Source organism: Athene cunicularia, assembly GCF_003259725.1.
Source record: "Athene cunicularia isolate RWA chromosome 7 unlocalized genomic scaffold, athCun1 chr7_part2, whole genome shotgun sequence".
Classification (NCBI taxonomy): domain Eukaryota; kingdom Metazoa; phylum Chordata; class Aves; order Strigiformes; family Strigidae; genus Athene; species Athene cunicularia.
Window position 1 is genome coordinate 179639 of NW_020799108.1, and position 13461 is coordinate 193099.

Consider the following 13461-nt stretch of genomic DNA (forward strand, 5'->3'; position numbering starts at 1 on the left):
CTCCTCATTTTTTTGCCATTTCACTTCGAGGTGTTGAGACCTCTACTAACTTTCCAGTTTTCTGGTAACATAATATTGAGATAAATTAACTTTCCCTTTTTTCTTTTAGTGATTTTTCTCCTCACTAAATCCTGCTTTCCACCTCTTAAAAAAACAAAACCAAAAAAACCCACAACAACAACAACACCACCACCTAAAAAGAACATAGAAGGCAAACCTAAGAAGTGGGGATTCAGTTCTAGAAACAGGAATCCAGTATAATTTGGGATGTCCTCAGGTGTCCTGCCTCACCTCCAACTGCCTGGTGTGGATATCCCAGGTACGTCAGATACTCAAATGACAAGACAGTTAGGTTTAGGCACCCAAACCCTCTCTAAGTACCAGCTAGAGCATCTTAACTGGATCATGTGAAAAATATTGTTGAAGTAACCTCAGTTATCACTGTTGTCAGGTCAATACTACTATCGTAGATAAAATTCCCATTCAAGGACCTCAAAATTTGGGCTATTAAAACAACTTTAGTTTGGTATTACTTCACAGAGATGGCATTTTATTTTTCTCTTTCTCAAGACTTTGGATCATTTCTTTTGTACTACAGTTTCTGATGGAGTTGACAGAGCTTGGAAGGGGTGGTCAAACTGCTTATGTCATAATTTATTATCAGAAAAACACGAGTTCCAAATTGACTGTTGACTGACTTCAAAACTGCAGTTAATTTATTCTAGGAAAGGACAGATAGAGTATGATGGTGAATGCCTATGAGTATCAGTCAAACCCCATCATTTATTTTTTGGAAGAAGATAAATGGATCAGGCTAAAACTAGACCAAATTCAGTTTGCACGCAGATGTTTTCTTCATGTTATACTTCTAAAAATTTCTTTAAAAGTATGGGAGACTGTACTGAAGAATTCAGTTAGGAAACACCGTCCAAATTATAATATGGTAGAAGAAAAACAGCATTATCCTAAAAATTTTTATTTTTCAAAATACAGAAAGTAATACTTCAACATTAGATGTTTACTCTCACATTGGAGACAACCCATTTAAAAAATCTCCTTCCAGCCCTAGTATCAGACTTTCTCTTCCTGCAGATAGCTGCAGATCCCTGCCTCTGAATCTTAATACCAGAACGTTCTCACCAAGGCTAAACATGCAGACACACTAGCAGAATAAAACGGAAACCTTTGCAATTTACTGTATTAATCTAGGAGAAGGTTTGACAACTATAAACTGATGAGTCTGAATGTTTGATTTATTGATCCAGACCAATGGGTGTCCACAGTGTGAATGAAAGATTGCAGGCAAGGAAAGCAATTTTGTTCTCACAGATGAACATCCACTGATCCGTATGTTACTCATGGAATAGATAAAGCACTCAGGCCATTTCAGACTCAGGCCAGAATCTTCAAACATCATGCAACTGAAATTCATTTAGGAGAACAAAAGTACGAAAAATTTAATAGCTTCCTTCTGTCATTTTTATTTCCTTTGCTTGCATAATTTAGGTCAAAGGAAGCTCAAAGAAACAGAATGCCCATCAACAACAAAGAGCACGTTGGCCTTGTAGAGCCAGAAGAAACTCTAAGTGTGAAGTGGCTGCACTACAAATCTCACTCTGCAATGTGCTATGCTCAAGGTTTTAATGCAGGTTATCAGAGTTTGATGCTACCCAAAAGACTCTCAATACATTCTTAGGATGTAACATGGTGGAACTGATTGGACTAGATGATCTTCACGGTCTTTTCCAAACTAGATGATTCTGTGATTCACTGAAAGATTCAACAGTTACAAGGTTCACAAATATCTGACTCCCTTTTCCCCAACCCGCAAAACACAGGATGGACTGCAAAGACCACTTCACCTCTTAAGCATAATTTCACATTATAAAGTGACCAAAAAGAAAAATACAAGCAAAGAGTCCAGATTTTCATTTCTGTGAAGGAGCTTTTAACAAGCGAAGAAAGAACTGTAAGAGTCTGCAGATCTTAGTTGAAAGGCCATTAGCATTGCCTCAGTGAAATTATAACAACGCAGACTATGGGGAGATGGTGGGGGTGGTGAGAATAATAGCTGAATAATGTAAGATCTCGCTCTCTCAGGGAAAAAAAAAAAAGCAACACACACTCAGATAAATAACTATTAAGGCCAAAAGACTGAACCTGGAGGATATATTTAAAATCTTATGTAAGCTTCCTAGGAGAAGCTGAATAATCCAAAGAAAGTCTAGATAGCTTTTAAAATAGAAGTGCTACACTACGAAAACACATTCTCCAAAAATTCCTGTTAAGTTGTGGTTATGAAATATTTGTGAAACAAATTTATATTTAAGGATTTTCTGGTATTAATAACACTATTAGAATCTCAGTGCATTATAAAATCAAATTCCTATATTGTTTGTGGGTGTCGTGGTAAAGCAAACTGCTGTAGAAAGTAAGGAACTGCATTTTATCACTGACACAGTCCTAGTGCTTCATCCTTTCATGCAATCATCCATTACAAAAGGATGATCATATTTTCTAGTAACTAGAACTGAGCACATTGATCACGTTCAGAAAGAAAGGAGAACGACACCGGATGAATACACCTGCTCCAGAAGAAGACAGAAGGCTATAATCTGCCATGCTTTTGTGATGCCACTATTGAAAGCAGAATATGATACTCACAAAGTAGAACAGAAAGGGCGTAAGTCTAGATTGGTAAAATTGCTCGGTTGGCAGATGTACAAACCAATATAATATTTCAGCTCATTTTTTGTTTTGAGACACTAAGTGGTGATTCAATCCATCTGCCTGAAGTGCTGTTTGTCCACCTGAATGTCAGTGCAGACAGAGTGACTCCTCTAGGGACAAGCCCCATCAGAGGGACCTTGACTTCAGGAGGAGAGGGAAGAGCAGGAACAGGCTGAGCTGCTTCCCTGCAGACGGAGTAAGGTCCAGCTCAGATCCATGGAGCCGAGGGAAATTTTTTTAAAGTTTATTGGTTCTTTGTTTTAATCAGTGAAAGTAGGTATCTGGACCAAGTATCAGAGCAGAAAGATTTTTTTTTGACCTTAAATCTTAACCTTAAAGAGGAAACAAGTGAATTAAATTTTAAATAATGACACTTGAAATCCGTTATTTAAGTAGGTATTGCCACTTCAAAGAAAGTTTAATAAGCCTGTCAAAAGATGACAGATTTAGAAATCGGTTTGAAGGTTAAGATAGCACTGCTTCAGAATCCTTACCAGACTAGACAAGAAAGCCAAACTGTTGAAACCACTTTACAAGACACTTTTCAAAGTGGAATGGTAGAGGCAGAGAAAATCAGAGTAATAGGTATAGGTGTTTTACTCCAAATCTCTAGGAGCACCAAGTACTTGAAAGCAAACTATTTCTGAGAATGAAATTGTAACAGCAATATATAGAATATTAAACACATCACTTACAGATTTGTTCTTACAGTTGAGATCAACAAAAATATCTGAGAATTTTGGGGTTTTTTTTAATAAGCTTAGTGACATTAGTAAGTAGTCTCCCAGAACAAACACGTATTTTTAAAGTGTCAAAGGTCATAACTTTCATAGACATAGTTTTCTTGAATTCCTTTCATTTTCAAGCTACCGAGGAAAAACATTAGTTGGGCATATATTTTAAATGTATCAGTCAATGTACTCTTTTGTAATGTATTTTTTTAATTACACCTCAGAAAACAGTTTCCTTGAACTTTATCATATGCAAAAAAGACAGCTAGAAGTAAATGTTCATATTTATTACAAATGAAAGTTACTGGAAGAGTGACTTTATTAAAAAATAAAAAGACATTATCAGCAAGGATGTAGGAACAACAGAAAAATGATATTTCTTCTGGAAGAAGAGTGGGTATGACAGAGAACTCGAAGGGAAGATTTTGTCTGCTCTCCCTCTTTTTTTTTTAAAAAAATTTCTTTTTGCACTGCATCTTGGAGGTTACTGACTGCCAAATGGGATATCATCAATGGACGTGTCATTAGATATCACGCCAGACCCATTCAAGATAATCAAAGAGCAATGTTAACTCTATGGACTTCCACATCTGAGTGGACAAATTATCAGTCTAGCAGGCTGAGCAGAATGTAGCCAGAACTGGAATGATTTGTTTGGGGAAAAGAGATTTAGATTAATTATACCTAATGTACTAGGTGGAAAAAAAAAAGAAAAAAAGGAATTAAAATAGCCAATACTCACATCAGAGTTAAAGCGAAGCTGGCAAACATTACAGGAAATGACTTGTTTCTTCTTTGGGGGAATGGAGACTCCAAATGTATGGTTTATGACTGCTTTTTGCACAGGATCCATCTGAAGAACAAGCAACAATCAATTTACAACTTTTTAGGGCAACACACAGTATAGAATAAAAATTAAAAATAACAATGTCTGCTGGAAGCTTTTAATTTTATTTTTTTTTTTTGAGAGATAAACAGGAAGAAATAAAATTTCAGCCCTCATAATAATTAGATTTAGCATAGGTTAGGGAATTGGTAGCATGCCAGAGCTTATGAAAAAAAGGCAGCTCTGTTGTTACCGCCATCCCCAGGCTACTAAACAGTTCCTCCCTGAACCCCGCACACAGTCTATGCTGCGGGGCCCCACTGTCATGTCTGAATTGCAAAGAGCCCCCTGAAAGCCTTTCCCTATCACCTGCTGATCCAACAGACACATTACAAGAAACCACTTTTGCCCCCTAACAAATTGCTGTCATTTCTCTCTACTTGTTTTTCTGTTCAGTGATAGATATTAGCACTTACGTGGAAAATATTCTCTCCTGAAGACCTCTTTGCGAGAGGAGGTCCCTTACAGGCTCTATTAGAAACACCACTTGCTGGGAACAAAGGTCCCAATCCCCATTTCTGTGCAGAACAGATGAGTGACAGAGCCCATAGGAAGGGTGGAATTTGGAGGAGCACACATGCAGTGTTCGCACCAGCAAAGGGTACTGAAGTGACCACACTTCAGAAAACACTATGAAGAATGTGAGATAAGTGAAGCACTGAATATATTAAGCCTAAATTTGACTGAGCGTTTTCAGGAACTGGGAACTGATTATCACTTTTTTGCTAAATACCAGGACCCCTGTTGGTCCCCAGTTTAGAACATCCTCCAAGTGGCAGAGAGCTCTCTTTTTAACACTGCTGGAGCTAGAGAATGGCACTGGATGTTAGGAAAACTGAGTTTGTAACTGCTACTCTGTTGAAGCCTCAAGCATAATATATCGTTTTTCCTAACATGGCATGGATACAGATTAAAATTAATTTCCTGACTCAAACAGATTCAAGCATATTTTTCTAATTCAAATAGAATATCTGATATGGTCTGATCTCACAGTTGATCCTGCTCTGAGCAGGAGGCTGAACCAGATGACCTCTGAAGTCCCTTTCAACTCGAATTATCCTATGAGCATCTTTTCAGGAGTGGTCCTCCATCCTTATTTAAGATGAGAAATGGATTTAGAAGAGAAGGCGGCAAATAATTACAATCTACAAGAAAAGTGCTCATTTTCCAAACTTGTTTCTAAACCAGCTCAGGAGAAAATATTTCAATTTGTTATAAAGTTGTATTTTTCTGAAGCTTGCTTTGCAGTCACAATGACGATTGTTTTTCCTTTACAGTTTTATTTGAAGAGACCAAACCTGGCTGTTTAATATTGGGTGGTACACATCACATATTTGACACTAAGCTGATTAATAAAGGAAGAGAGAAAAGTTGAAGTGACTGATTCATTAGTTAAAGAATTGTAACAGTAAATTAGCTGCTTCCAGACTTTCTAAAAGTGAGGATAAATACTGTAATTTTCCCCTAGTACACATTTAAGCTTCCGGAGAAGCCTGTACTAATGAGGATTTTCTTCACATATATGCAGATACACAAATACACAAGTTCAATAAAAACACACTGCATCATATCTGCCTAAAAAGACATTCTCCGATAATCTATTACTTAACATTAAACACTCACTTAATTTTGTTGGACTACAGCTCCATAGGTTTCTTGCTACATTCCTTTTAAACCAAATGCATGGTTTTGTAAATGTCACTGATAACAAAGTTTCTGGAAAGATGATATAATTTTTATCAGCTTTTGCCATTAAATACTGTATTTCATTGTCATAGGGGTACCATATTAAGACAATTACAAAAGTAAAAACACCTTGTCCAGAATGAACTACTGATTAAATGACAGTGTTGTTACAAACTATGTGATAAAGTCTAAAAAACCCTCTTAAAATAAATATCCTTATTTCCTTTTTTCTGTTTTTAGAATATATTGACAGTCCAAAGTTTAAAAGCTTAAAGTATAACAAAAAACCTGTTTGACTTATATTATGCAGGGTGATGCAATAAATGGTACATCACAATTATACATGCAGATTAAAAGTTTTTGGAGCATCCATTTTATAATACATATACCAGTCAATATATATTACTATATTACATATATTAAAAAAATTGTTCTATAATTAAGGAATAGGGTTTTTTTCTTAAATGGAAGATATGCTTTGCTTTTCAATTTAACCACTAATTGTTAGATCAGGTAATCTAGAACAAAAGAGTAATGTTGAAAAGTACCTCAACCATTTGAAGTGTCTGAGATCGGTGAAAAGAAATAGCAAAAATACCCACTAACGTCTGCAGTCCCGTTTAAAAAAATAAAAAGGGAAAAAGAAGCAGTGATCAATGACTCCTCTGTGCATTCCAGATAACAATCCACAGCGCTAGCGTTAGGCAATGCAGTTCAAAACCATATAATGCAGACTACGCACAAAGTCCCAATTTCAAACAGATGTAGCAGCACAAGGACAAAATCTACACAAATAATACAGCTCACGCTGCTTCCAGAAAGTACCACTCAGGATCCCCAGGGGAAAAGCTAATGATCCTTCCCAAACTGGAACCCCGCATGTAGTCTGGTCATGATTAGAATTCAAGAAGTGCAACATTAACAATTAATAGGTTTTAAATATATCAGAAACTGGGATGGATTACAGCATGCTGGAAAAATAAAATAGTATCTCTCTGTTAGGAGATTAATGCTGCAGAGTAAACTGATCTCAGATCACTACACAAAATTATCCTCTTCATTGCAGGGAGGAAAGGAATAGGAAAGAGGGAGAGAGTAATTTGTTGAGGTGTATATTAGGAAATGACGCAGCATACTTTGCCCTGTGGGGAGCACCAGTATTTAAAAACCAGTTCTATAAAACAAAAAAAAAAAAAAAAAAAAAAACCACAAATGCAAATAAAAATCTGCACTATGCTGTTTATGCTACAGGAGGAATTAATAAAGCAATTCACAGGGCTCTGGTAGCCATAACTAAGTTTAACAACCTTTTAGACTTGTTCTCCTATTTCAATTGGTTTAATAAAAATTTAAATTTAAAAATGCCTTTCCAACAAAGTTGAAGTTGCTATCTTTTTGCAACGAGGTTCCTTAAAACCACACAAGTGGTATAAGTGAGGAAGGATTAACAGAATCTGGACAGGTTTCAGCAGTAATCTACTGCTACTATTTCCCGATTTCAGAACATGCAAACATGAGACTTTACAACTACTGAGAGTGGTGACAATGACTTTCAAAGCACTTTAAAAATGCAAATGTAGTGACAGACAACCCAAAAGCTTAGAACTGCTAAACTCTATTGAAGTTCCATCTAGGCTATCATTTTATCCCCCCCAAACAATCATATGTAGTTACCAAGAGAACAAGAGCAGCACAAACATACATCCTATGTCCCCCAACTATTTTCACAAGGTTCACGTATTTTTCCACCAAAAATTTTCCAGAGCCAGCTGTTTTCTGTGTATTTGTTAAATCCCAGTGACTTTCTCTTGCATAGTCACCCCTTGAACTGATATAAACCAGTCTGCACTCTTTGCATTGTAGGCATTGGATCTCAATCTCCTGTGTCAAGAAACAATTTTTGTTTTAACATGCAACTCAATTTTGTAAGACCCGTACCCCACCCCAGGTTATCTCTGTGCTGCTCAGTCATTCTGTGCACAGAAATCATTCCATTCTTTTGAGCATCATTGTTGCCCTTCTCAATTCTACAATTTAATAAATTCAATCAAATATTTTGAAGACATGAACAGGAATCATATACAATACTCAGGGGTGGATCACTACTGAACTCTGAGCTGATGTTTATATGGAGTCACTATTATAAACCCGAGATCTCCCTCCCAAGTGTTACTAGCCAATTCACAGCACATTACTTTCTACATGAAGTTTTGTGAAGTTTTCAATGTGTGTCATCACTTTACATTTGTCTAGATGAAACTTCACCAACTATTTATTGTCTGGCTTCTCAGTCTCATTAAAGTCTTTCACTATGCTTTGGTCTTTCTTTGCTCCCACTACCCTAGAGAACACCATTAGCAAACTTCCTCAGATCATTTACCTCACAAGATTCTTTTTGGCATATCAGGATCTCCTTATGCCAATTTAGTTTTCTTAAAAACCTTTGCCAAGGGGTTTTGTGAAAACCTTGTTGGTAATTCGAAATGTGTCCATTAAAACATCGCTATTCAGATGTTTGTTGACCGTTACAAGCAGGTTTGTAAAGAAGGATTTTAAAAAGGAATGAAGTTGACACTTTACAGGCAGTTTACAGTATGAGGTGTCCTCTTACATTATTTATACTGAGGTTTCTATTAATTTGCCTGTCAAAAAGATGCCACCCAAAAGCTTACATTCTGCATGGAATGGATTTCTGAAACTTGCATCATATTTGCAAGTCCTCAGGTACAACAGCAGTTTTATATGAGCTGTTACACATTACCATCAGTAATTCAACAATTTCATCCTTGAATTCCCTTATAATTCTTGCTACCAGAAACTCTCCCTGCCCCGTTCTATACCACGGTACCACAGATTCTTCTGGTGCCTTCTGAGAGCTGAACCAGACTACTAAGAGACATCAAAGTAGGCACAGGAAGGAGAAAAAAAAAAATGAGCAAGTGCATCAGGAGAGCTCCTTCAGTGAAATTAAAGTTCTGGTTATTTTAAAACATGTGTTTACACATAGCAGACAGTATAAACACCAATTTGCGTCCTTCAGAAATAAATTGCACTGATCCCACCAAGAGGTAAATTCCTACAAACAGAAAGGTTACATATAATTTCTAAGCCTTTTGTTTAAATGAGGTGACACTGCATCGCAAGAAAAGCTGCTTTTGTGATGTTGGAAATCCAGAATATCTGTATTAGTTTTTGCTCACGTGCAATCTCCAGTTTAAAAGTTTGGATAAGTCCAGATGCTTATCTGAGTTGCAGCTGTATAGTATCCAGGTCTAAATTGCTAGTTACACATCTGAGCTAGTGATAGCGCACCGATTTACATTTGCCATTTCTACCTAATGACTTAATTTCTAAGCCTTCATTCTCTTCCCGATCTGCTTAGCTGTTGAAGCATGCTAAACAAGTGTCAGCATATTGCTATCACTCCAACAAAAATCTACAGCCAAAAGCTCTGTCTTCTTGCAACAGCAGCATAACCTCACATCTGAGTAAGGTTTAGAGTTGTGACCGGGAATTTATGCACTCAGCTCAGTTACCTCTCATCATGTAACTCTTGGGTCAAATCTAAAATTGTCTGTTAGACAAGCATTTGTAAACAGAATGGTAACTGGGTATAAGAGATTTAACTGAATATTACTTAACCACTAGGCATTAAGAAGCTCATGAAAAAACAGTAAGAGTGGCCCTACGGCATACTGTGTTGTTTTACTCTGATGAAGCAAAACTTTAAACTGTATATGGAACAAACTGATAACATAATCCAATGTTTCCCTCTGGTAATCAAAGGGAGAAAACAGGGGCATATATAATTTATCAGTGCAGGAGCAGCATCTAAATTAAGTTCTGGGAGTTTTTTAAAGTGTTGGACAACACTTCTTATTTGTGTGTCATCATTGTGAAGACACACAACATCTTTTTCAGTATCCTTCTAGATCACAAGACCTATGTGAACTCCTCCTGTGTTTAAGCTCCGCTTGTCAGGTAAACTGAGCACACTGCCACTGTGGAGAACGACCGCATGCTGAAGCTTATAATAAATTCTGCCATATATACACAGTCTCCTACCATCAATGTGACCAAAAAGAGTGACAGAAGTGAATACACATACTCAACAGAGCACATATTTAAAATCCCTCGCATAAAATCAGAAACATTAACATTGTGATACAATAGTTGGCACAGTTGACCAACACAAACTAGTAAGAATCTGTTCTCTCCATATTTGTGCTGCTTTTGTCCCAACAGGGAGCATATTTCCATTTGGCTAATGCCAAGTCTAATTTACTGTTCAAATCAGTGCAATGCTGTTACACATTTCCTTGCTTATTCTTCATCACCAGGAACACCTGAGTCAGCTCTACAGATGAAGCTCTACCTGAAAAGAGGTGCTAGTAAGGTGGGTGTCAGTCTCTTTTCCCAGGTAACAAGCAATACGACAAGAGGAAATGGCTTCAAATTGCACCCAGGGAGGCTTAGATTGGATATTAGGGAAAATTTATTCACCAGATGGATTATCAAGCACTGGAACAGGCTGCTCAGGGAAGTGGTTGAGTCACCATCCCTGAAGGTATTTAAAAGATGTGTAGATTTGTTGCTTAGGGATGTTGGTTTAGTGGTGGACTTAACAGCACTAGGTTAATGATTGGACTCAATGTTCTTAAGGATCTTTTCCGACCTAAATGATTCTATGATTGTGTGATGTGCACAACTTCCTTATCTTGGGGGAATGCCATCAATGCTCCTCAAGTACCAACCCTCCTTGACTAGCACAGAGCACTTGCCCACAGAGGTGTATTTCTGTATGGTGAGCTTGCAGTTCTCTAAACACCACCTCCCCACACCTCTACCTCTATGCTCTTCACATTTGGGAATCTGAAAAAAATAAGCAGATGTAAATGGCCAATAACCAAGCCAGGGGAGAGTTTCTGTCAAGATTCCCAGCAGCTGATTCAGAGATTTGTGCAAATGCTCAAACAGAACAGAAAGAATAATTAATTTACAACATTATAGGGTTTTTTACCGTAATCCCGTGGTCCAACTGAGGGTTGTTTTAATCACATTTTGTTGTCTAACAGACTCTCTTAATGTATGTACACGTAGCACATTTGCATAGAGCACGAAATCTGGATCTCATTGAAATCAAACCTAACCTCACTCAGGCTGCAATGAGCCCATGATTTTACTTTTCGTTTCTCTTTTAAATTCTGAGTAGATGTCTTTCCCCAAGTGCAGAAAGACATAAGCATCCACTAAAAAAATTCAGACTCCAGGGACTAATACCTCCCTTCACTTCCACATGGTTCCCAAAATACAGTAACAACGTTGTACTCTGAAGGCTTATTTCTCTGAATGCAACTTCTGTGTTTGTGTCTCCCCCCCTTGATCAATTTGGCAGCAAGTTCCAGCTTCCCCAAGGAAAACTGTGACTGTGGTAGTTGTGGTCTCCACACACTACTAGCTAGTCAGTGAAATCAGCCTGGAGGCATTTTAAAACAAAACAAAAACCTTGCTGTAATTCACTTGCTAACACATCAGATACTACAGCTATCCGTGAAGAGTTGTTGAAATAACCGTGAGTACTTGAAAAACAAAGAAGGAAAGAGACACCTTTGGAGTTTAGACTTCTAAGACATTTTTAGTACAAGACAACTAAAAGGGCACGCAGTGCTGGGAACAACCTTTTATCTCTTAAAAGAGGTGAAGTATTAATAAATTCAGCTTTCTCATTTTCCTTTTAGAGATTGAGGTTCAACTAATATTATTTTTGTAAATCCCACATTACTTCTGTTAACAGAGTTGCAGGGTTGGAGTCCTGGACCTTGGAGACCAGTTTTCTATCTCCGGCCACTAGCAGTTAGGCTTCCCTCCCTACTTTTTTATGTCCAGTCCTATGGCATAATGCAGAGCCACTTGGTGTGCTATCCTCTTGCACGTTCTCCTTTTTTTAGAGTACAGCTTGCACAGAAAAATGAAACAGGGAATGATTATCTCTGAGTGCTTGTATTCACAATCACAGAGAATACTGAAATCAATGCTTGCAGCAATCTACAGTTTTGTTTTAGACCAGAAGGAACCATTACACTTGACTTCCCCAAAAATTCATGACACAATTTTATTCATTGGAGAGTTTCATCCCTTAATATTCTGAAGGCTGAAATTTGTGGTCAACCAGACCCTAAATTTTGAGAAACAAACCTCAACAGCTTGATTTAAAGATTTCCAAGTAAGTTAATTTACATCACTGGGGAAGCAATGCTTACCATGTCTATTATAAATCACTTGATCTAGTTGTCCTTCTCTGTTAAAGGTCACCCTGATCTCAGGTGCCTTCTGAACGCATAGGCACTCGTACGCTGCAATCAGATCAGCTCTTAACCTTCTCTTTGATAAACCAAGTAACTTCCTTAAGCCTCTTGCTATGAAAGCCTTGATTCATTTGGTAGGTTTTCTCCTACTCCCTTTCAGATTTTCAATGTCATTGAAACATAGGTACTAAAAGTTAGAAGAATATGCTCAAATATACTTTCTCTTTACCTGCTTAATGACATCTTTTTTGTTTTAACAAGAAATGCATTCATCTTCTTGCCTCAGCATCATCTTGGGAAGCACAGCCCTAAATCTTTACTGACATGCCCATTTATCCATCTTGTGCGCTAGCACAAGTAATTTCATCATCACACGTCCTTCTCTATCTTAGGACATGTTCTAACCCTGCCTAGAAGAGGGAGATGGCTGAAATGGCACCAAACTGGGAATCGTATGTCAGAGCAGCAACTGCTTTCAGTAGGGTTTTCACTTAGAAATTAATTTGCAAGAGTTTGTCAGACCAAGCTCTGGAGGCCAAGGATGTATCTGAGCCTTCTCAGTAGAATTTTGGTTCTCCTAAACCAGTCCAAAATAGTGGATTAGACCAACATAAGCAAAAAGAAAAACAATCTACACTGTACAACTGAAATAAAATGAGGGATTTTCTGATTTTTTCGTCTTCTATCTTTGAAATTCCCTGGTTTAACTCAAAAAACTCTGTATTTAAAAAAAACCAAAACAAACAGGTAAACAAACTCTAATCTCTTCCTACCCATCTCTTCTCCCTGTATAATATGATATGATTAAGTACAGAAATCAAAAGAGAACTGAGAAAACACCTTTTAATTCTTTTTTATTATTATTTTTTTCAGTGCTGGGGATATTTCCTCTGCCCTTCCTTCCCTTCATCCATGGAAATATGTATTGCATGTTAAAAATAATTTCTGGTTTAGAAAATCATAATTAGAAGGGCCTTAGAAAGAGTGTTCTAAAAATTAAATAAAAATTAGAAATTGTTGTGGAAAAGACTATTAGAATTTCATAATTGATTCCTGGAGAAAGACAACACAAAGAAAGAAAGACTTGGTGAGGTAGCACAGCAAAAAAAAAAAAAATCTGAAT

The 13461-nt window shown here is 37.2% G+C and overlaps 1 protein-coding gene across 9 annotated transcripts in view; it reads right to left on the minus strand.

Annotated features, from left to right (window-relative positions):
- The window catches only part of ZNF385B (zinc finger protein 385B), a 176968-nt gene that overhangs the window by 36360 nt on the left and 127147 nt on the right, over positions 1–13461 (minus strand). For 7 of the 9 annotated variants that reach the window (XM_026853316.1, XM_026853315.1, XM_026853317.1 and 4 more), the window contains one exon: positions 4204–4314. The exons of 1 other annotated variant lie outside the window; for it this stretch is intronic. In XM_026853316.1, the coding sequence (XP_026709117.1) occupies positions 4204–4314 (111 nt within the window). Of the gene's footprint in view, positions 1–4203; positions 4315–6581; positions 6798–13461 lie in introns of those variants that run through there. One more of the 9 variants, XM_026853324.1, reaches the window with a different exon arrangement.